Consider the following 23516-nt stretch of genomic DNA (forward strand, 5'->3'; position numbering starts at 1 on the left):
CTCGAATAATCACGTGTATGTACAGCCTAAGTATAAGTACTTGATGTGGCGCTTCATTACAAATTCTATGATGCGTATGCTTACATATGTTCGATATTTAGCCTATCCAATCTGATTGCATTGCAGTCTTTAATTGAGAGGGGACTTTGTCTTGTCGCAATTTGCACGATTTTTTGCCTATTTTACAGATCTGCAGGGTAAGTTTAATATGCACTATCTTTTGGCCCTAATTCTAATGGCTATTTTGGTAGCATTTAATATGAATTTTGATTTCAATTTTTCTTACATTGGAGGCGCAAACAATTGTCTAAATTGCGGTTAGGAATCATGAAAAGGCAAAGATGGCGAAATAATGAATATTCATGTCGAAAATACGTCATTGGTAGATGTTGATATCCGCGAAACCATCACGTGGGTGAATTTGTTTATAAATTTTGGACATGATGCATGTGAATTGTGATGTGGTGAGTGGCTATATGACAAAAAAATTGTGGTATTGCCTTCAAGTTAACAACATGAACAACCACAGTCATAAACTGAGAGAAGACATTCTAGAACTTAAGTTCATGCATGAGTTTCGCTTTTTTTATGCCTCCACCACCATGACCACGAGGCATACTGTTTTTGCAATGCCAATGTCCGTGCTTCCTTCCGTCCGGAGCGGAGGCTATATCTCGGGCATGGATGGACGGATTGACTTCAGATTTTCTGGATAGGTGGGTCATGGTCAGAAACTTTGGCTACTTTTTTTTTGGTGAGGTTCAAGGTCATACATGCATATACTTAGGTCATTTGAGGTCAGGGGCCCATTTTCCTTATTTACCTCTTTTCTCAGGGACTAGGTCGCACGTTCCTCAAACTTGGTGGGTGGGTGCATTTTGACCCCAGGCAGAACATGTTTGTATTGGTTTAGGGGGTCAAGGTCACCTGAGGTCATCCAGGGGTCATCTGAGGTCAAATTAGCAAAAACTCGTATGGCCATGAAACATGATAGGTAGGCCTACACTACAGTCAACATTTAGAGCAAAAGTTTTGGAAGGACATTTTGGGATCTGAGGTCAAGTTAGTAAAAACTGTTGTATGGGCATGAAACTTGGTGGGTGCAGTCACCATTTAGATACACATTTTTGCAAGGTCATTTTGGGGTCATCAGGGTCACCCAGGGGTCATCTGAGGTCAAATTAGTAAAAAGAGTCGTATGGGCATGAAATTTGGTGGTACTACAGTCAACATTTAGTTTAGAGCCAAATATTTGGAAGGTCATTTCGGGGTCATCCAAGGTCATTCAGGGGTCATCTGAGGTCAAATTAGTACAAACAGTCACATGGGCAGGAAACTTGGTAGACATAATCAACATATAGAGCCAACATTTTGGGGTCACTAGGGGTCATCTGAGGTCAAATTTATAAAAACTGTTGGATAGGCATGAAACTTAGTGGGTACAGTCAACATTTAGAGCCAAATTTTTGGAAGGTCATTTTGAGGTCACCAGGGGTCATCTGAGGTCAAATTAGTAAAAACTATCATATGGGCATGAAACTTGGTGGGTAGGCCTAAGGTCAACATTTAGAGCCAAATTTTTGGGAGGCCATTTTGGGGTCATCTGAGGTCAAATTAGTAAAACTGTCAAATTCTTAATATTTGTCCTTTGGGCATGAAACTTGGTGGGTATTGTCTCCATTTACAGCCAAAAATGTTGAAGTTCATCCGGGGTCACCCAGGTGTCATTGGAAGGGTGTTTTGGGGTCTTCCAGGTGTCATCTGAGGTTTATCTTTAAATTCAGTCTCCTCTGTTAGGCTTGAAGCTTTGTATCAACTTTTGAGTGCCACATTGCTCCCTTTGGTGGAGGCATCACGGTCGACGCTTTGCGTCGAAAACCGCAACATCCGAGAACCGCGGTCTATCTAGTTTAGTACAGCAACTATACATGATGTAGCTCATGAGCTAAACTAAAATAATAGTTTCTCGATCATATTCATGGTGAGACTGAGAGCTCAAGCCTCAATTGGTACGCAATGACAATTGCGCCGAGCGTACAACGCTTACTAACACGCTTCTTCATGTTCTTAAGATTACCGTACCGCACTATTTCTTGTGCGTGCACAAATGAACGCGCTATCGTGTTATTCTATTAAAATTACGACAGTCAGTGACAGACTATTAGGCGCGTGAAAGTCGATTCCGAGTTTATCGTCCCCTGCCCGCGTCACTTTTTGGACACCAAAAACACCCGCGTCAAATTTTCAAAAATGCCAAAATAATTCATTATTTTCAAAGTATCAGTGTTTTCACCAGTTTTAGCAATTGGAAACATATATTTTTGTTTGTAAAACATATAAATTTATAACTTGGAACCAAAACCAGGCTCTTTTCTAACTTTTCTAGTCCCTACCCATATAAAAACATGTTTATAAATAACATATGAGTGTGGCTTTAAATCAACACGCACTTTAGGTCAATAATGAAATCTGATGAAATAATGAAAAATGAAAAAGTCACCTCACCAACCTGGGAAAAAAAAGGGACGATAAACTTGGAATTGACTTTCATGGGCCTTATGCATTGCACACAGTACACTCATTCTCTCATGATCGAGAAACTATTATTTTAGTTAAATAACAAGTCATATCTAGAATATTTTCCTTTCTAGGTATGACTGCTTTTAGTTTCTTGGATCTTGGATTGGTAAACCTTCTAAATTAAATACTCCTGGGGAGATTAAACTGGAGGTGTGAACTTCAGTGGGATTCACTAGCAGACAGAAGGAAAGTCACCAGATTGCATCTTTTTAAGCAGATGGTTGAGGCAGAGATTGCGATTCCGCATTCACTCATCAACCCGCATCCGCGTAGAGGGGGAGAACTACATATACTCATTCAAAAGCCAAGGCTAAACCAATCACAAGACAGACCAACGTGTATAAATATTCATTCATTCCCCACCAGGCTTCCCGTTAGTGTGCGTCATTGCGTCCAGACGCGTATTTTACAAATTTGGACGCAAGTTCACATGGCTAATCAAGTATTTTGCGTCCATGTCACATGCATGTGGACGCAGACAAAACTTCAAATTTTATCATTAATTGATGATAAAAATAAGAAATTTTATTCTTTTATATTTTTAAGATAATAAAAGCCCCAAAATTTTGACCCACCTGCTGAGAATTGAAGTAAATTCTGCAATATTTGTAAATGCAACGTCAGGAAATCGTGCACTTTTGCATGCTTTCCGAACGATCCCTGTTTGATGGCTTGGGAAGTCCCGATTGATTTGTTTACATGCAAGCACATGCCGCTAACGTGCGGTTAATGTTTATTTAATTATTTATCACAACCTGACAATATTCAATTTTTAATATTTTAAGTTTATTTTCTCATAAGTATTATTGTTACGATGAATAAAAGCAATTTTAAAGACAAAATCCAAATGATAACCCTTTTTCGTATTATTTGTGGCAGCGCGTGTTTTAGTTTTTGTAGCATCAACAACGCGTTAATTTAAAAAGGAAATGCGGAAGTGAAAGTACTGAACGAAAATTGCTCAAGATTGACAGACTTTGCTCATGTTTTTGCACCTGTTTTTGACCACGTTTCGGACCAAAACTGACACAGAAATGAGAAAAATTATCATAGCGAATGGAGATGGAATATCACGGCGAAAATGCACTTTTATTTTTTTGTAACAATCAACATTTGATGAGGTGTAGACCCGGGGTACGTGTGTATCGTCATAATCGTGAATTTCTGATGGACGCACTAAAATCTGTCTGGACGCAAGTTTTTGCAACCCCGTCAGCAAACTTGCGTCATTACGGACGCACATTTTTAAAACCTTAACGGGAACCCTGTTCCCCACACCATACAGAGTTGGAACAGTTTGCCTGAGCATATCATCAGCATTGGGGGGAAAGATGGCTTCAAAGCAGGTGCCATGGACTTCATCAAAAATTAAATACGACCACTCTAACTAACTTCCTGTAGCAGTAATGGACAGACCCGTAGCCCCACAAAAAAATCCTGGCTACGGGCCTGGTAATGGACGTCTGCGTCCGTAGCTACAGCCCCACAAATGTAGATCATAGATGTGATGAGAGCGGGCTGTGGCCGAGACTGTGGTCAAGCAGTCATTTGTCAGGGAATTCTTGAAGGTAGAGCTCTATGGAAGTTGTGTTCACTCTCAATCATCTGGGCTATCATGGAAGGCTGGCTGATTGTTGTAGGTGGAAGAGAGTTCCATTCCTTGACGGTTCTTTGGAAAAATGAGTTTGAGTATGCGTCGGTCCTGGTCTGGTTTATTTGAAATTGGTTGTTGTGGCCTCTTCTGGATTGGTTTATTTTAGGGGTGATGTAAAGTATTATTCAGATTTCCTTTTATAAATTAACCATCGCGTATATGTGCGCGACGTCAAGCGTGTGCATTGCACCATGTGCAAAATAATACGCGCTGGACGGCTAGCAGTACGCTTAATTTGTAAAATGAAATCTGAATACAATTTTAGTTAGTGTGGTTGATGTCCATCTGCCCGTTCAGGATCTTGTAGAAGCAGGTCAGTCTCCCTTTACGGCGTCTGTCTTGAAGGAGACACACTGGTGTTCTTACCATAGGTGTCTGTAGCATATCTCGCCCCTGCGTTTTGAACCTTTCAAGATTTTTGATGTTCTTGGATGTGTAAGGCAGTAAGGGTCCCAGGCGGCGGTGGCGTAGTCGACATGTGGACGGACAAGTGTATTTTAAAAACAATCTTTCTTTGATGGAAGATGAGGTGTCATAGAAGTTCCTTCTCAGGAAGTTTAGAACACAGAGGGCCTTTGTTTTGGCATGGTCGGTCTGTTTATTCCATCGAAGGTCGCTTTGGATGGAGATTCCAAGGTATTGGCTGCTGTTGGTTACTTCGTTTCCTCCAGGTCGACGCCATCATCTTGTAAGACGTCGGGGTGGGTTTCTTCTCCTCATGATATGCATGGCCTTACATTTAAGCACCAGAGGAAAACGCAATTTGGGAAGCCAAAAAACGCACCACAGTTTTCCAAAAACCAAAAAAAAAATTTTTACATTTTTTTTTTTCAAGTTATAGACCCTAAATTTCTTGTTAAATTCAAGGTTGGGACCAGAGAAAAACTGCTATTTGGTCATGTGTCATATGGTGGGGCAAATTTGCGTTACAAGCACTGATTTTGATAATTTGTCCTCATTTTCACTTAAATTGATACATGTCTAAACTATACATCTCACACCAACAAAATTATACATTTTTGGAAAGCTTATGTTCCAAGGAATCCAACAATGCAAAATTGATGTTGGTATACAGGGTGTGTAAGAAAATATATAGGGTGATATCATGAAAAAAATTAATTTTACTAGAAAATTGATGATTTATTGCATTTTTTTTGCTACTGATATGGAATACCTCTAATCTAATTTTGTGGCAGGTAACACTATGAGCTTTAATAAAATGTATACTTTTGCTATGTTATGATTGACCAAAGTGGTGATACAGGGTGTGAAAGTGTACGTAACTTTACGCACAAAATGTTGATTACATTTTTGAAAATATTTTCTTTAGAGTGTATCCTACATTTATTTTAACTGCGTATTTGGATTCCGGGGGTAAAATGCTTTCCAAAAATGTATACTTTTCCTATCTTAGGGTGTATAATTCTCAAGATAAAACAATTTAAAGCCAAAACGCATGTTGTGACTGAATATCTTTGCATTTGTGTGTAAGCGAATAGGGAAAAATTGTGGGTCTTGTGACTTGCGGTTCTCAGTGAGTACTTGTAAACATGAAATAGATCAAACTAATAGTCGAATATGAATAATGAATGAACAAGCTTTGATTTGAGATATGATTTGCATGTATAGCACAGAATTTGGCAATGACAAAATTTAAAATTCAAAAAGATATCATGTTTCCACAACATTTCTCATAGAGATTGCACATACCCGGTACTCCTCTACCGCTTATCCTCCAGGTTTATCCTCGTTAATATTTTAATATTTTTCAGTAATTAAACAAATGATAATTTCAAATTGTGAAACATATTTGAAAAGTAGAATAATCAAGCTGTATAATGAGCCCAAACTTGATGCAATTGGACAAAGAATAGCTCTGTACCAACAAGTTAAATCTGAAAGAGGAGAGAAAAATCTAACGCCTCCCACTATTTTGGGATCCCACCATATGACACATGACCATTTAAAAAAAAAAAACTATTGAACAGCCTGGGACATATTGAATTAACATGCATTGCTAGTTGTTCAATAGAAGCAAAAGTATTTAAATGTACAACTCTATCCAGCTTTGAATAAAAACCTCTAACTGGCAAGCGAAGCCCAAGACCCGTGGCAAAGTGTCGCCGATCCCGTGGTTGGCATGCGAGGGGTCTCGGGTTCAAATCCCACCCAGAGCAAACAACTTCTTTCTTTCTTTTCTCTCTTTATTCCTTCCTTCTTTCCCTTCCCGTCGCCAAAAAGCCCCTGGCGGGCGGGTTAGGGTTTGGTGACCACTATCGAAACTCAGTATAGGCTCAGTTAACCCTAACCACCTGAGTACTACAAAATAAAATACTACTTGATAATAGTCCTTCAAGAATGACTATCGGCTTAGGTTAAAATCTATTAATAGCGAGGCGTCGGCCTCGCTTCTCGGCCTTCGACCTCGTTGTTCGACATCGCTGAGCCCCCCCCAGCCGAGGTCATTCTCGAGGGACTACTTGATAAATGCGCTGCTTGTGCGTGCATCTCACGTGGTGTGATGACGCAATCGTCCTAAGTGATATATAGGCACGGTTTCGCTGGCCAGCGAAGCCCAAGACCGGTGGCAAAGTGTCGCCTATCCCGTGGTTGGCATGCGAGGGGTCTCGGGTTTGAATCACACCCAGAGCAAACAACTTCTTTCTTTCTTTTCTCTCTTTTCTCAATATTTGTTAGGTACATCATAACAAAAAAACACTCTTTCCAAAATATTTTATTTTGTATTTAGCTCAATCTTGAGGCTCCATTCCAAAACTTTTTTTAATTTTTTTGATATTGGCCTTATTTTTTGAGATATTGACCATATAAAGCATCAAATTAAACTTTTTAAAATTCACAAACGTCTATTTGCACAAAATGATGCCTAAAATCGGAAATAGACCAAAATATAAAAAAATGAGAAAACCGTTTCTTGAGTCGATCATGCTTTTTACGATGATCATATTTGCTGTATTTATTGAGTTATCGTGTACCTAAATCGTCATTTTACCGAAAAAATGAACATTGAAATAATGGCCGTTGAAGTTTAAAGTGGTCACATTTTGCACTTTCATCGAATCTCGCAGGAGAATGCTGCAGTTTTTATTTTTCTACCTTACATTACATAAACATCGGGTAAATCCACGGCCCTTGAGAAGTTTGAGCGAAATCCATTCATAACTTGATATTTAAATCGGGGAAAGAACTTGAAAAACCCACATTTTATCAGCTAAAACGGAGCCATTTGACCACTAGGTTTTTGTGCTTCCGTGGTGTTTCCATAAGATGCGCCGCGCATGCAGATAAGCATCGCGTATGCATAGCGTATTTGTGCGTTAATTGCGCGATCGCAACGCGATGCGTTGTTGCGCGTGCACCCTGCTGGTACAACAAAGATTTTCTTTCCTTTTCAATTTCAAACACAAGTGGAATAGTGGAATAAAATCCTTAAAATATTGCAGTTGGAGTTTACAAATCTGGATTTTCATTCCTTGTATTTATAAAAAACATAACAAAGTACAAACATATCAAAAAAACTCAATTTTGCGAAAGAAACAATGTCTAGAGTACACAGCTGCCTTAAACCGAGACAAATGTTATGCCAGTGTCTTCTATATCATCACCACAGGGCTGACATTACTACAAGTGCATGTTATCAAATTGGTTGGCATGTGCATGACCAGAGTAATAGAAATGTATTAGCTTTTAGAAATTGCCAAATATAAAATTAAATTGTGTGAGGGCTCCTCTGAAGCACAAAGGGTCAAAGGTCATCTTGGGTCATTTGGGGTCATTGTTAAAATGTTGGTTTTAAAGGTTTCTAAATTGTTCCCATTTCAATAGCTTGAGTTGGTTCATGTAAACTTGGACACAAGTATCCATGTGTAGAGAATGAGATCAGTGTTCGAAATTTTGGTTGTCCGTTCGCCCGGGACAACCAAAACATGCACCGGACAACCAAAAATAATGCTCTAGTTGTCTGGCGGACAACCAAAGATCTACAGCCAATTTAAGTCACTTTTTCAGCATGTCAGTTTGCTCAAACCTGACACAACTGATGAATTGTTAAATATTTAAGAGTAACTGTTCATAAATTGACTACACTCACTCCACTTTAATGGTCACATGTAGTTCTTTCAGATTGTGGCAGCTTACGGACAACCAGAAATTACAACCTGGTTGTCCGTGGGACAACCCCTTTTATTTTCTTAATTCGGACACTGGTAGAGATCATCTGTCAAAATGTCGCCCTCCATAAATTCATTCCAGCCGGTACAAAATTGCAGCCTGTTCTTAAACGTTAGTGTTTCATTTAGTTGTTTCAGTTCTTTTTGGATCAACAACATCAAAGTATTTTTTTTTTGGCTATCCTCTACTAGGCTTTTTTTATTTTGCGCATATTCTTCTTTTCTGGCAGGTGTGACTTGTGGCAGTCTAAGTAGATGTCCTAGTCATGATAGCTCAGTGTTTTTCTTTATTTTCTTGCTCCAATTGGTTTCTTTGGTTGTGTTGCTTTGGATATTCTATTAGGCCATGTTCAGTAGCTGTTGGACCGAATAAAGCAACTTTTTGTTCAAGAGTTTCGGTAAGTGTACGTAGTTCGCTGTTCAATACAGAAAAATGCTGGATAAATGTTGAAAACTGCGGAGGTACATTACTTCTGGGGTTGTTTTCATCATAAAAGCAGCTGCCAGATAAAAGATGAAAAGTACAGGGCTGAGACAGTGTCCCTGGGGTATACCAATGTAACTTAGTCCGGATGTTTTCTCCCAGGTTTCCTACCCTGACATCTCTTAAATCAGTATTTTCATGATATGTACTTTGTGGTCATTGAGGGTCTTTTGATGAATAGTTTTCCTCTTTCAACAGTGTTAAAAGCCTTGGACATGTCCAACATCTCTGTGAAGATTTCATATTTATTTGAGATGATAGCTTTTTCGGCAAGGCACTTGAATGTGAAGACATGTTCAGTGGTGCTCCTTCTTGGTTGATATGCAGCTTGCGTAATTGGTATTTGTTCGTGGATTTTCTCCCAAATGGTCTCCTTATTCAGCTTGACACGAGGAACAAAAACGTTATAGTTTGGCATATATATGAATAGTTAAATTCTTGGGGGTCTATTCCACCTTATTTGATGTACCAATTCGCAATATGACCATACTTTATCCTCTGACTGATTTTAATCATCCTAGAAATATGCAGCCAGTGACATTTTTGTTCCTTATGATTAGAGGAAGTGTTTGAGGTATTACACAGATTGCACAACATGGTTTATTTGATTCATTGGTCTGTGTAGATTGGATTTCAGATCAAAAACCAAAATGAACAGCAAAACCTACCTGAGACGATTTTGTCACATAAGGCCTGGGACTACTGCATATATGTACTCTGATGCTATTTCTCATTTTACAACTTTTAATGTTTTGTTTTTAATTCTACAGATCCAACAAAATGATCAAGACCAAATTGAGTGGACGTCGTGCTTTCGCTCAGAAGGCATCTTCTGTAATTATCAACATCGTATCTGTATGCAAGACAGACTGGATGGATTTGAGTACTGCTTCAATCACATTCTAGAAGACAAGAACTCGCCCTACAAACAGTGTCAGTTCATATCAAGCAAGAATGGCAGAAGATGTATCAATCCAGCACCAAAAGCTGACAAGAAAGATGGGTAAGAATTAACTCAAGATCAGTGTTCAATCTCTGGTGGTCAGGTCAGAAATTTTATTGAGCTATGAAATGCTACATATCTCAATTTTCATGGGATGAAGTACAGGATGATGCCGTCAAGTGGACACGATCAGTGATTCTAATGAAAGTGTAAAAAAATTAAATGTGCAGAAATAGCTTATCGTATTCAGGGTTCTTTCAGTGGTCTGCCTATTTGATGCTGTTCACAGAAATCAAGCTGTGTAGCAACGAGCGACCTAATGCAATAATCAGGAGAATCACTCCGACACCACTGAAGGACCTTACCAAATACTCTAGATGTAAAGGATAAGTGAATAAAAATTGTCATTAAATTATGTTTATTTTTCAATGACAAAAATGGCAAAAAGGAAGAAAATGGAAGTGTTGATAAATATGAAGCCTTATTATTAATTATGTAGCTACAAGTGTCAGTACAGACAAATTCAGGAAATATTCATCAACATGACATTTACCATCCTCTTTACAAAAATGCAATCTGATTTTTATGATATAAAATTTTCTGATTTAGCGAATCGCTAATAGTATTAGTTTTAAAGTGAATCATTTTCATTCAGGACTGTTCCTAGTATAATAGTGTCTGATACGTTTTTGTTGATTGTCTTTGCAGCTATTGCAGTGAGCATGCTCGTCGAGCCAGGCTTCTCCGTCAGAAAGCAGCTTTAAAACCCAAACCACCAAGCAGTACCAAAGAATTATTTGAGGAACTGGATTACTACCGTACTGGTTCAACAAAGGCTGTGCCAGATTTACCAGTATCATCTGCCAGTAAAATTTTAGGTAAAAAAATAATTCAGAGACCAGTGTTTGGACATTTCTGAATCTGTGTTATTTCCTCACACAAAGTTAAATAAATGAGATTGAGAAAATTGAATGTTTATTAGGCCATCTTAGTTTGTCTCAAAGTAAAATCACCAAATTTTTGCATGTTATTCAATTTTTTTCTGCTGTTTTTTTTATTTATTTTTTATTTTTTTTATCCACCACACTAAAATCTCATGTGACATCGCCAGGAGGTCAAAATAGCCTAAATTGTAAATCTCATTAAAATTCTTCCATCTTGACCACAATAAAATCTCCTTCAGAGATGAAAAGGTGGTCCATTCTTGTCAAAAAGCTAGTCCCACAGATAAAAAAAATTAAAAGTAAAAAAAAAACCCTCTAAAAACACTGCATTCTGCATTAGGTTTTTAACTTGGGAAGGGCTTTTTTAAATTAAGATGGCCGTAACATTTTTTAAATGTTTCATGTTTTCAACACTTTCAGCATCACTGGTTTTTAGTTGTAATCACTTAACTGATGACTGTGCATAACCACTAAGGAATAGGGCATATTTTGTTTTGGTATAGGCTAGCTCATAGTATTTAATTATTTTTGTAGCATTCATTATCTTGTGACTAATTATGTAATCTTTTTCAACTTGTCAGAATATGGCAGTGATTCAGAGAGTGATGATGAGCCCCTACTGGTGGAACAGACGTGGCGTGGATGCAATGATAGTGATGCTGAGAGTGTTGATAGTGAGCAGGAAGATTTACTCAAGTAAGCTGTCACTCTAAGTTCTATAATATTGATATTATTATATTTTATACTATAAATAATGGCCTTTAATTGATGAAGTAACAGCAATGTGTAAATAAACAAAGGTCATGAACAGGTCTGTCTGTCAATATGCTTGACATAACAACATATGACCACTTAGCTTTGCTGCCCTACATTTGTTTAATTTTAAAGCATAGGTCCTAAACAAGGGCAAAGGACATTTGCCAACCAACTGTCTGCTATGATGTTACATGTCACCTCGTTCTATAGCAAGTTGAAAATTTGGTGTATTCTTAGTGTATGATATTCATGAGTTAGACTAGTGTAAAGACTCCATTGAAGAATTAAGCAGCTTACAGAATAAAACTGTATAATCCTCCAATAGAAGATTTCTGTGCGAGGCCAATTTTTCATGGCGTTTTACTGAACGGATTTACTGGATATTGGCTAGTGTAGTAAATGCCAGATTTGAATAGAATTTGAAAACAAGTACCTTCCCATTCATTTACACATATCAAAAGGTATTAATGAAAATCAAACAAAAACATGCCATTTTAATACTACCAGACAGATTCCACACCAACTGTATTGAGTCTGGCTTCAGTTGTAAATACCAAATTTTCTAAATTACATATTGTGTAGAATTGATCGGCTTCTCCCACAGAATAGGCCTACTACTTGTTTTCTTATGGTGCAGCGGTATCATATGGGCTCTACCTCGAAATTAGAGGATTGCGAGTTTGAGCCCTGACGGTGCCATCGTGTGGTGCACTTGGGCAAGGCGCTTTACCTCACTTGCCTCTCTCTACCCAGGGGTAAAATGGGGAGCTGTTAGGAATATTATCCATTGAGCACTACCCAAAGGTATAAGCATGACTGGGCATTGTATGTCTGCTGATATATTCAAATTAGCAGAATCAATGTAAACTGCTTTGGTATACATGAAATTCGCTGTATAAATGCCAACATTTATTTTTTTATTTATTCTTTTGTATGATTCATTATTGTTTGCAGACATGCTGGTGTTTATACGGCTGAAGAGGTAGCCCTGATTACAATGGATAAACTTATTCGTCTTCAATCCCTGTACATCAACCAGTTCAAGAGGTTACAGCATCTGATGAAAGAGAAGCGAAGGAAATACCTGAAAGCTGTCGGACAAGAACAAGACACAATAGGTATGGCCGTTATTATTGCTCAGTTCTTAAAGACAAAATTTAAGTAGCATTCAATTTCATGATTTGCTCACTACAAAGGGCTATGCGCTTATATGATGTGTACCAGGGTAGCGCTAGCCTCTAAAACTAAGGGGTACAGGAAAGGGTGCATTGGTCACACCACTCAGCAGCAAGTCGTTTGACAGGGTACGGGAGTAACGGGATGGAAGGACAGCTATTGCATGAGGTGGCTTTGCCGCTTAAAAAATGAATATAAAAAGGAGAGTTGGCTAGAAAAAGTGGAGAGAAAATTCTTAGATGACCACAGTTTTCCATAACAGATGGTATGCTAGAGGTTGCCATAACAGATGGGTGTTTTCCATAACAGATGGGTGCAAGAGGTTGCGGGTTCGAACCATGGTGGTGATTACTACGCTCTCATGAAAAAATTGAGTTAGCTTGAAATTCCCTTGGACAAGGAACTTACTGCTAATTGTCTCGTTGTAACCCGTACAAAACTCGGGGAGCTGATCCTCGTTGCGAAGGTTATTTGTGGAATGTCTAGGGTGTGCGCTGACTGCGCTCTTGAAGCAGCAAAGTTCCTGATTTGTTGTTAAATGGTTTATGGAATGATGTGGGGCCATAGTGGTCAGCACAACCTGTAAAGTGTGCTCAGGCTAGTAGTGGATCAACGTCTAGACGTTGTGTCTGTGCGTAGCGCACTATAAATCACTGCGTTGGTGCGCTGGAGTAACTTTCACAACATTCTTCAGTTTCAGGTTCTTGTGCTTAATCCTTTCTTGGTTAGCCTTACTTGACACAGATTGTCTATAACGGAGTACTTTGTGACATCCTCATCATTTTCAGTCATAACTTGACCAGAAGTCGGGTTCGTAACTCTGACTTTCCCCGGGCAACAAAATTGCTGCCAAATCGGTATACCAGTGTATGGAGCAGCTGCATTGGTGTATCCGATCCCAGTGTCCCTAAGGACCACAACTTCTCTTTGTCGTGTATGGTGACAGGTTTTGCCTGTTTCTTGGGTTGGTTTATGCCTTCTTTAGCCTTTCTACGCATTTCTGCATCAAGCATTAGCTGCAGCTCTTTAAATTAAAGCACTTTTTATTCAGTTCCAATATCTGTGGAGGCTCGAGACCATTTGATAAGTAGTTTAGCCTGGGTATCCAGTGCCATCTTTTTTTCTTGCCTCACATATGAACCTGCAGATGGCATAGTTGATCTCATCTTTAGTCATATGGATTAGAGGGATATTAACGAAACTCAAACCTTCTCTAGCAGCTGTTAGGATTCTCCAGATCAGCCATTCCTGAAATTGTGTATGAGCCCAATTTGCCTTCACTCCAGTTGCAGAAGGTGCCGATTGTTTGTAATATGTTTTCCATTTCTCCATTGGTTTTTCTGAAAAATTGGTCATCCTCATTGATAATTCCAACATCTTGTCGAAAAGTGCTTATGCCGCCTGACTGGCCCTAATTAAGTCTACTTCCTCAATATCTTCTTCAAAGTCCAACATCTAGATCGGTCCAATCTTGCCAAACATCTGAACAAAACGCAGATGTATAACAAACTGCCCCACTCAGGTTTCAAGATACTATCTGGTTAAGTTTTCCATGACCAGCATTATACGGAAAGCTGTTCAGATACAGTTTAGGTACTGGGAATTGGTTCCCGGTTATCATCTATCATGCGATCTTGATAGCACTGGGCACAGAAAACTTGACCGCCATATTATTCTTACATTGTTATACTATTACTTACGTATGCATAACTTCATCACATGAATTGAAACAAATGATTCAAACTGGTGTATACTGTAACAAACACTTTTGAATTAGTGTCTGATTCTTAGTCTGTATATGCAACACAAGGCATCAGAAATTATGAATTCAAGTCCTGTATTTTGTCTACTTTCTTCAACGTGCACATAAAGACTAGACAGGCCAACTATATCACACTTACTGTGGGTCTGCTTTTTGGCGTAGTGGTAAAAGCCTGACAATTCCCGCTGATTATGAGCTGATCAGATATCTATTTCGGCCAGCTCAATATACCTTATGGCTTCTATGTTTATGCCAGGAGCAAGCTTTATTATCATTATTTAGTTCTCAAGGATAAAATTACAGTATCCTTCAAAAACATTAGTTTTGTTTGCTCACCAAAATGTGGTATTATGAATTTGTTGCAGGTACTGATTTAGGCAAGATCACCAATCCACATGAAAAGGTAAAATTTGCCAAGCTGCAAGCCATGCGCTCATATCGGAGAAGACGTGGCAAAGAAGCTCTCCTCCAGCGTAAATCCAAGCAGAGACGAATCAAGACCACACCTGAATATACCGGCCCACAGCAGACCAGAATAGAGCTGCAGTGCAGCCATGTGCAGGATGGGAAGCAGTGTGAGAAACCTACACTGCCTATTGCAAGATTCTGTGGAAACCGTATCCTTTTGTCATAATAAATGGTTAAAATAATTTTATAGTACAGTAATTGCACAAAATTTTTTACTTCTAGGGTAAATGTTACCATTGATTTTGTTAGTTCAACTTAATTGCGATGATGACTTCAAGAAATGTATTTATAGTTTACACAAGTAGAAGCATGTAATAATGTTAGCAAGAAAGTTTATTGTAGTGAAAAGCAGATTTTATGGATGAACAAAATTCCTCTTTAACCCAATATTTCTGGAAGAAGGGCCCAACTCCATGGAGTTGCGCCTTTCGTCCATAAAAACCATGATTAAGTGTACATGGAAGACTAGTTAGAGCGTGGATTTTGGCTCATCTTTCACACCCAAGGACTAACAGTCTGCTGGCAATAAAATGATGGGTCTAACTCATTTTTGTAACAAATTGGAGTTGGGCCCTTCTTCCACTCAGGTATTCAATTATGTACTGTGTAATTTTAGTTCTTTTATTTGGTGTGTGTATAACGGACCCCATCAAGTGGGCTTGCGTGCCTGTCCGGGGTTGCCCTTTTGATATTTTTATGTGCAATGAAAGTAATAAACTAAACTTAACTACACTCTTCATCACAGTCCTGTCAACAAACTAATAAAAATTAACAACTGCAATTACAAACAACATAACAAATAAAACCTGCACACAACCACCAACACAATGAATTTCAATTCCTGACCATAACCCATAACAAATGAGCTACAGCACCATTGGTGCTCTTGTTAGAAATTGCTCAATATGAAATTAAATTGTTCAATCATGTTTCTTTGAAATGATGAAAGTTTCCTAAAACATTTTCAGCTGAGGTTTTTTACTGTCTACATACCGTAAATGTTCGTCTAATGGCGCTATGGGCTCCTTTGACGTAAGTGGAATTTTAGGCACACCCTAAAAGTGCCCTCCCGTAGAATTCCCACCAACAAATAAAGGCACAGAACTTTAATTGTTGTTGGGATTTCAGAGGAGGGAGCTCTCTATTTGCACATGAAAATTACCCCAAGGCAAAGGAGCTCAGGTGCGCCATTAGGCGAACGTTTATGGTACATGCATAGTGTTATATGAAAATTGTGCAAAATGCTAAGTGTGACATTCCTTAACTTGGCTATTGTACAGATATTCTCTCGGACCCATTACAGGTTCTCTTCAGTCCGTGTGTCAAAGGCCAAGGGTTATGTCAGCGACCTGCATCTATATTATCAGAGGAGGGTTGCTGCCTTCTCCACACCACAATACCTCCCAGGCAGCTGAGATTAAGGCCAGAAGAGGTGGGGAATATCATTTTTTGTTTTCAAAATTATCCAATTAATTGTAAAGGGTTAAAGGATGCTTTCATTAAATGTTGTTAAAAAAAGGAAATATGTTCACCAAAAATCAGAATACACTACATTGAAATGATAGAAAAAGTGCCTAAAAATGCAGGTTCTTTTCCAAATTTTATGTTACGAAAGTCTGACTGACTTCATCTCAATTTGTTGAAACTAAAGGATTGGGATTGAGTTGCAGCTATGTATCAGATAGTAAATTGAATTCCAAAGTAACTGCCATCTTTTTTAATATCATGATTACAGTGACTTTAGCTGTGTGAAAGTTTTTACTATCACATGGCATGAAAAGAAACCATGTGATATCATGATATAAAACAAATATTACATGCCAATATTCGTGTAATAGTAAAAATATATCATTTGGTCAAATTTTGACTGATCTATTTCACTCGGCTACGCATCATGAAATAGAAAAGTTAAAATTTGACCTCATGATATATTTTGTACTATCACACTCATAGGCTTGTAATATTTGTATACTGACATTAGTAGTAATAACTATCAGAACTTTTCTTCCTCCTCTTAAGTTCCAATTCTGTTTTGTTGAACGTCTGAAGTTTTCAGTGCTGCAAACTGTGATTTTAGTCATTTGTAATGTAAACCCACTTTCACAAATTTAAGTTTTGAATCCGGTCCCCCAGGCCTTCCTTTAATTGTTTCAAATCAGACCAATCGCCATTAAATTAAGAATCTTATTTTTTTCCATTCTTAATCCCCAAGATCTTATTAAAGAAGCAGCTGCAGCCAAACACAACTACCAAAAAGAAAATAATGTTCCTTCATTATGTAATTACATACCACCTGCTGATTTGAATGTAACTTACATTGAAATTTTAAAATGTTTTCAGGAAGCAAATGCACCATCTGCCATGACAGACCATGATTATGGACAGCGGCCAACAGAGACCAACATGGATGGTGGTGGCGACAGGACAACCAATATGACCAACATAGCCAGCGAGTTGGCATCCTCACTGGCACAGCAGCTGTCAACTCAAAGTTCATTGGTCTCAGCGGGTGGGGACGCTACTAGCAAAGCTGAAAAGCAGCTGGAACGCCAGATGTTAAAGCTACAGCAACAGATTCAACAGCAGATTCAGGAACAGCAGCGACATATGACTACTTTCCAGCCGAAAATCATCCAACAAGTATCAACTAGTACTAGTGTACCTGATACACCTATCCAAACAGGAGCTACTACTGAGACGCCTATCCAAGCAGGAGCTACTACTGAGACGCCTATCCAAGCAGGAGCTGCTACTGAGACGCCTATCCAAGCAGCTACTACTAGTGCACCTAATACAACTATTCAAACAGGTATCTATCAAATTCAAATAATAGGGATTATTTGCTACAATATGTTGGTTGTTGAAGTGATAATCACTCTTTCATTTGCGCTTTGGTGTTGGTTTTTGAAGTGATAATCTGTCTTTCATGTACGCTTTGGTGTAAAGCAGCGCACATCAGAGACATTCAATTGATTAAAAACTCAAAAGATCGGTCAGTTTAAACACAATTTATTTTTGTCATTTACTTAAGAATCCAGGAGAGCTAGTTCTATATTTTCTATATTTGTATATTTTTCTATGTTTTGAATATATTTGGTACACCAGAACGTAATTCAACACAGTGGCCTATGGAGCAGTGTAATGCACATAATCATGCATAACTCGCAACTGAAATTTTCGGAATAAGATTTTTTCATGGATATCTATTGAAAAATGTCATAAAAAGAGGATGCGAGGATCACGTAATACTCTTTTAATAACTTTGCATTGGTAATATGTTGGGCATTGTGAAAATCCAAACATTTTGCTTTGCACCTCGGAATATCACTCGGGATATTCCTCGGTTCCAAAAGCAAAATGGTTAGATTTTTCACAATGCCCTCCAAATAACCGATGTGCAGTTAGTAACCTCTAATTAGGTTCAGTGTCGGTATGGTATGGGGAAATTATTGTGTGCGAAGTGTCATACTGGGTGATGCCGAAGCCTGAACCCAGTATGACACTGAGCACGTACCATTTTGTCATTCTAAATATTGATATAGTTAGTATTTAAACATTCTAATTGTTGCAAAAAATGAAAAAAGTAATGAAAATTAGATGATTGTCAAGCATTTTACATATTGCACTTATTTAAGGGGGTACTACACCCCTGTCCAATTTTGTGCCTATTTTTGCATTTTTCTCAAAAATCATAGTGCATTGGTGACAAGAAAGATATGTATATTATAGGGGCAAGGACTACAACTACTGCACTAGAAATTTTATTTCAGCACAGACAACAAGTTGTGGAGTTACAGTCAAAAATGAGGGAAGACCAGTATTTGATCAATAAATCAATAACTACTTGCCTTGAGTTGCTGAATTTTCAGTGCAGTAGTTGTAGTTCTTGCCCCTATAATATACTACATATCTTACTTGTCACCAATGCGCTATAATTTATGAGAAAAATGCAAAAAGAGGCACAAAATTGACCAGGGGTGTAGTACCCCCTTAACATGCCCGGTATACGCAAATCAATTTTATATGTGTATCTCGCTGCATATGCATATCATGCTTACGCAATACACTCCCATTGACGCGCCATATCCAAATAGCATAGTTCTTTGATGTTTCACTTAGTGGTATGATAAAAGCTGATATGAATTGATATAGAATAGGCCGCTCAGTTGGCAAATATTGAGAGCCAACATGTACTTCCTATTTAAGTCATGCATTGAACTTCAATTATGCATATTTACACACTTGCTGTCAAATCTAGTATCCATCCTAGGATAATTAACCTTTCATTTTCTATTGTACAGCAGAAAAGCCGACTCCAGAACCAAAGCCCTCCACACTCGGCACGCCTGAATTGATGGTTCTTCAGAAGCCCAAGGGACAATTTCCAATCATCCAGTTACATCCTCTCCCTAAAACACCTGATGAACCTAAGCCAGAGGTATTACCCAAAACATCAGATGAATCCAAACCAGAGGTAAGGGTCTTGTAGAGAACAAAGCCAGGAATCCTATTTAGGATGTACCCAAGAAGAGTGCATCTGCCTGTTGTAAACAAATGATTTGATTTTATTAATTACCAAAGATTTACTCCGGTCCTAAACAAAACAAAATTAAATTTGCTCTTGATGAGAAATACTTAACAGTAAGATTTGGTGTGTTACTCGCCAGGGGAGTAAAAAGCATGGTTCTCAAAAACATGTAATAAAAACTCCAAACATAAAATAAATTTTCACAACTCTACATTACAATCAAGATGGGATAAGTTTTCTATACTTTGATCAGCTCGTAATCCACAGGAATTAGGCTTTTACCATCATGCCGAAAAGTAGTCCAATAATCCAGTTGGATGGTGCGAAAGGTAAAGATCATATAACTGTTTTGATTCTGAGGTCACATGCAAAACTGTGGATGAGGTATTACACATTTGTTCTTAATTGTAGATGATATTCCAATGTGTAAGCATGCAATGTTTTAAGTAGCTACCACTTACAGAACTTAAGTTATAGGAGTAGAGGCAGAACTTATTGAATGACCCTCATATCATATATCAGAGGCATGCGTCAAAGTGATCAGTATCTGTAGGATGTACTCAGACAGGGGATATGGCACTAAATCAGTAAATGTAAACACAGGGATAAAGTGCTTACCAGCTTGCTTTGTTTTCCTTTTCTTCCTAAACAGGCAATGGAGATTGATCCATCTTCGGCCTCATCTGAACAGGCAAGTTCTCAACAGCAATCTTCTACACCATCATAGCTAATGACTGCAGTGGACTAAGTCAATATAATATGCCAGTAAATTATATGAATTATAGGAAGTAAATTTCAATTCAAATTTAAATACCTCCTGATGACATGGTTGCCAGCGTGTTAAGCTGTATTATGTTGCAAGCGAATATAAAACAATGAATTAGTACTTAATTCTAGTCTAATGAGTAGGATCTGGTTTTCTCAGTCACTGGACCATTTACTCGGACTCTGAATATTTAGTTACCTTTTTTTGAGATTCGCAGTTAACATAGTTATTCTTTCTTGAGCGATCAGAGTTTGGAAAGATGGTCTGGTGACTAAGAAAAGCAGGTCTGACTCGTTGGACTACTTAAATCCGAGATTAGTTATCTGGCAGATCAGAGAGATTGCACAAAGTATCCTGCTGTTTTAATACTCCACAGCAAGCATGATAACTTTCACACACACAACAAGAACTTAAGAGACTCTAAAAGACTTATCATCTTTTGGATGTCAACTCCGAGTTGAAAGTATTTTCCATCGACACTGGTGATGTGATGGTTAATAAGATATCATGTTAGGATCACACCAATCAAATAAAGAATCTGAAAGAGTTATAGAGAGATGAATACACTTTGATTGTGTTCTTGTGTTCCATGACTTCAGTTGGTAACTGTATAGTGTTATATGAATTCAATTAACTTTCTCATCAGAGAGGCCAATACCAAAGGACATAACAGCACATCTCTGTAGGCTCTGGTTTACACAAGCACTAGAACATCTTAATCCGTACCCAGCGAACACAAAAAAGTTTTACTTAAAATATTTTACATAAAACTTTTAAAGGTTGGTTTTATAAATGGTATAAATGTTTTAATGACATTCAAAACATTTTTGAAAATGTAATGTAAAACATTCTAACATAATGTTAATTAAGTGTTGACAAAAATATTTGCCAAAAGGTATTTTACAATAATATTTTTACAAGAATTTGAAAGTGTTGTCTTTTTTCTTACAAAACATGTAAAAAAAACCATTTTCATGACGTTTATATAACCCGACATTTAAATTTTACTGAAATGTTGTGACCAAAACCAGAAACATGTTTATAACAAGTTTATAGCATTTTAAAAACATTGTTGTATTTGCTGGGTAGGTAAGTTCAGCTTGATCATGGTTTAGAAAACTAATCCTCATGATCAATAAGTGTATGTTTTTGAAGGATACAACAAGCTATAAACTGTGCGATGTAGCAGCATAAACTTGGATACTGTAAATGAATTCCAAGATGCAGCCAAAACAAGTAGCCATATACCATAGAAATATGATTCAGTAATGTAACAATTAGGCTATTCCAGTTGAAATCCATACATCCCCTGTAATGGTGTAGATTTCAAATGGAGTCGCCCAGGTAGCCCATTTGAAACTCACATTCTCTGTGTGGGAGATTAAAGCCTTGTCTTCGAAGAGTGGGTGCATGGATTTCAACTGGAATAGCATATACCAATGTGTTAATAATGTTGAATATAGTTGCCACTCTGACTTGCGTTTCTTGATCGTATAATTATAAGCAATTTTAAACTATTCAGCACTGTAGAAGTATTGAAATCTATAACCCCCTATGGAACACATGACCTTAAGGTTAGTAACTATTTTAAACTGTTGCGATTTGGTAGTTCACAGCATCTTGTGAATGGCAGTGAGCTTTGGCAAAAATTGCATTGATCATTTCATAGCGAGTGTGTAGAAGAATTCAAATATCACAGATATAGTTTTGTAGGTCCTGTGGTTCTTGAGTTATGTTGTAAAGAGGGCTGAAACAACAGCACTTTTGTGAAACGTACATAACTCATTAACAACAATAAATCAAGCAAGTTTTCGAAGTATATGATTTGTAGAATGAACTATTGCAAAACATCAAAGTGTTATTTTTCAATAATATATTGATTAAGACAATGAAAATCGATTTGTTGGCTGCTTCGACCAACAATACATCATGTACCCTTAATCTCCCACACATGGGGTGTAGATATGAAATGGAGTCACCCATTCAAGTAGCCCCATTTGAAATTCACACTCCCTGTGTGGGAGGTTAAGGTCATGATGATTGTCATAGGGGGTGTATGGATTTCAACTGGTTTAGCACATTGTCAAACATTTGCAGTGAAAATTTGAACTGAATGTAGCTTATTACATTCAGTCATAAGAGACCAGTGAACTTGGAACCTTTTTTTTTAATTGAATAAGAATCTTTCTAATCCATCAGTAAAAATACTGAAGTGTGTTGTAATTCTGTCTTCTTCATCTGTCACACTTCTGAATTGGAAGTGCATGGACAAGTCATAAAACAATCCAACCATTTTGCCTATTGTAATATGAATTATAATGATATAAATTGAATGTGTGTACACATGAAAAAGTTGTGTAATTAAAGATATTTCTTTGAACAGCTTTACATCAAACTTCTTGTTGCTTGTATAGTAGTGTTTATTAAAATGTAATGACCATATGTGATGCGATCAAGCAAAATCAGTCGGAACTCTGAATTATTTTTACTATCCTATAAGAAACTGAAAAGGCTGGATTTTGCAGAAAGCCCCATTAAATTTGAACAACCAGATCCAAAGATATGAGCAATTAAAGAGTTTTTTAAAAAAGGAGTAAACAAAAGAATTTTTTTCCTTTGTTTGGCTATATCTCAAAATCATTATTTCCGAGTTCCGACTGATTTTGCTTGATCGCATCACATATTGCACAAAGTAACTACCCCTTTATTCGGATTTAATAACTCAAAATCTATGCATGACATTTTCAAATTGAAATAGCAAAAAATATTCCCAGTTTTGTTTTGCACATTTGTATACCTCTTGTCTCGCAACTTGCCTTGCTGTGGAGACCCTTTAAATGAAAGCAAAGGTTTTTACTGCACAAAAGAATACCAACCGTAATTTTGAAAATCACTTCTGAAAGGTCTTTAAAATGTCGGGTTTTTAGGATATTCCATTCACTTATAAAACCGCATCTTGGACCAAAGACTATAAAATGACATCTCCTTGAGCTGGTGAATAAAACATCAATGAAATCTGTCCAAAATTTGCCTCCAAGAAGGCAACCTTTTGTTGAGGGTTGAATAGAGATGTGTTCTCCACTCGCAAAAATCACATTAATAGCTTTTATGCAAGAATGATCAAATCGTAGCAAACAAGCCAATCTATTTATTAGAATTGCAATTCAATGAGTGTGATAATCGAGGGTTTGAACCACAACTGGATATTATTTACTTTTTAAGAATATAAATGGAAAATTTGAAATTCTCGCAAAAATAACAATGACGT

General features: G+C 37.6%; 1 protein-coding gene across 3 annotated transcripts; it reads left to right on the plus strand.

The window, feature by feature from the left end:
- Positions 1 to 91: 91 nt before the first annotated feature.
- Positions 92 to 22643, plus strand: LOC140155773 (KAT8 regulatory NSL complex subunit 2-like). Of its 3 annotated transcripts, XM_072178754.1 has the most exons (11): positions 92 to 197; positions 9676 to 9908; positions 10557 to 10726; positions 11374 to 11488; positions 12503 to 12666; positions 14852 to 15103; positions 16235 to 16386; positions 17295 to 17655; positions 17686 to 17763; positions 19256 to 19428; positions 20135 to 22643. In XM_072178754.1, exons 2-11 carry the CDS (start codon positions 9763 to 9765, stop codon positions 20207 to 20209), a joined length of 1686 nt encoding a protein of 561 aa, XP_072034855.1. In that variant the 5' UTR covers positions 92 to 197; positions 9676 to 9762; the 3' UTR covers positions 20210 to 22643. The 3 variants fall into 3 exon arrangements, with proteins under 3 accessions (XP_072034855.1, XP_072034838.1, XP_072034846.1); XM_072178737.1 differs by having other exon boundaries at positions 17295 to 17763; XM_072178745.1 differs by having other exon boundaries at positions 17295 to 17763; positions 19259 to 19428.
- The last annotated feature ends 873 nt before the right edge of the window (positions 22644 to 23516 follow it).

This window comes from Amphiura filiformis, chromosome 1, assembly GCF_039555335.1.
Source record: "Amphiura filiformis chromosome 1, Afil_fr2py, whole genome shotgun sequence".
NCBI lineage: Eukaryota > Metazoa > Echinodermata > Ophiuroidea > Amphilepidida > Amphiuridae > Amphiura > Amphiura filiformis.

Coding starts and splice junctions, on each gene's coding strand:
- LOC140155773 (XM_072178737.1), top strand. CDS start 9,763: ATGCAAGACAGACTGGATGGATTTGAGTACTGCTTCAATCACATTCTA. Junction 10,727..11,373: donor ATCTGCCAGTAAAATTTTAG/GTAAAAAAATAA, acceptor TCAACTTGTCAG/AATATGGCAGTGATTCAGAG. Junction 11,489..12,502: donor GAGCAGGAAGATTTACTCAA/GTAAGCTGTCAC, acceptor TATTGTTTGCAG/ACATGCTGGTGTTTATACGG.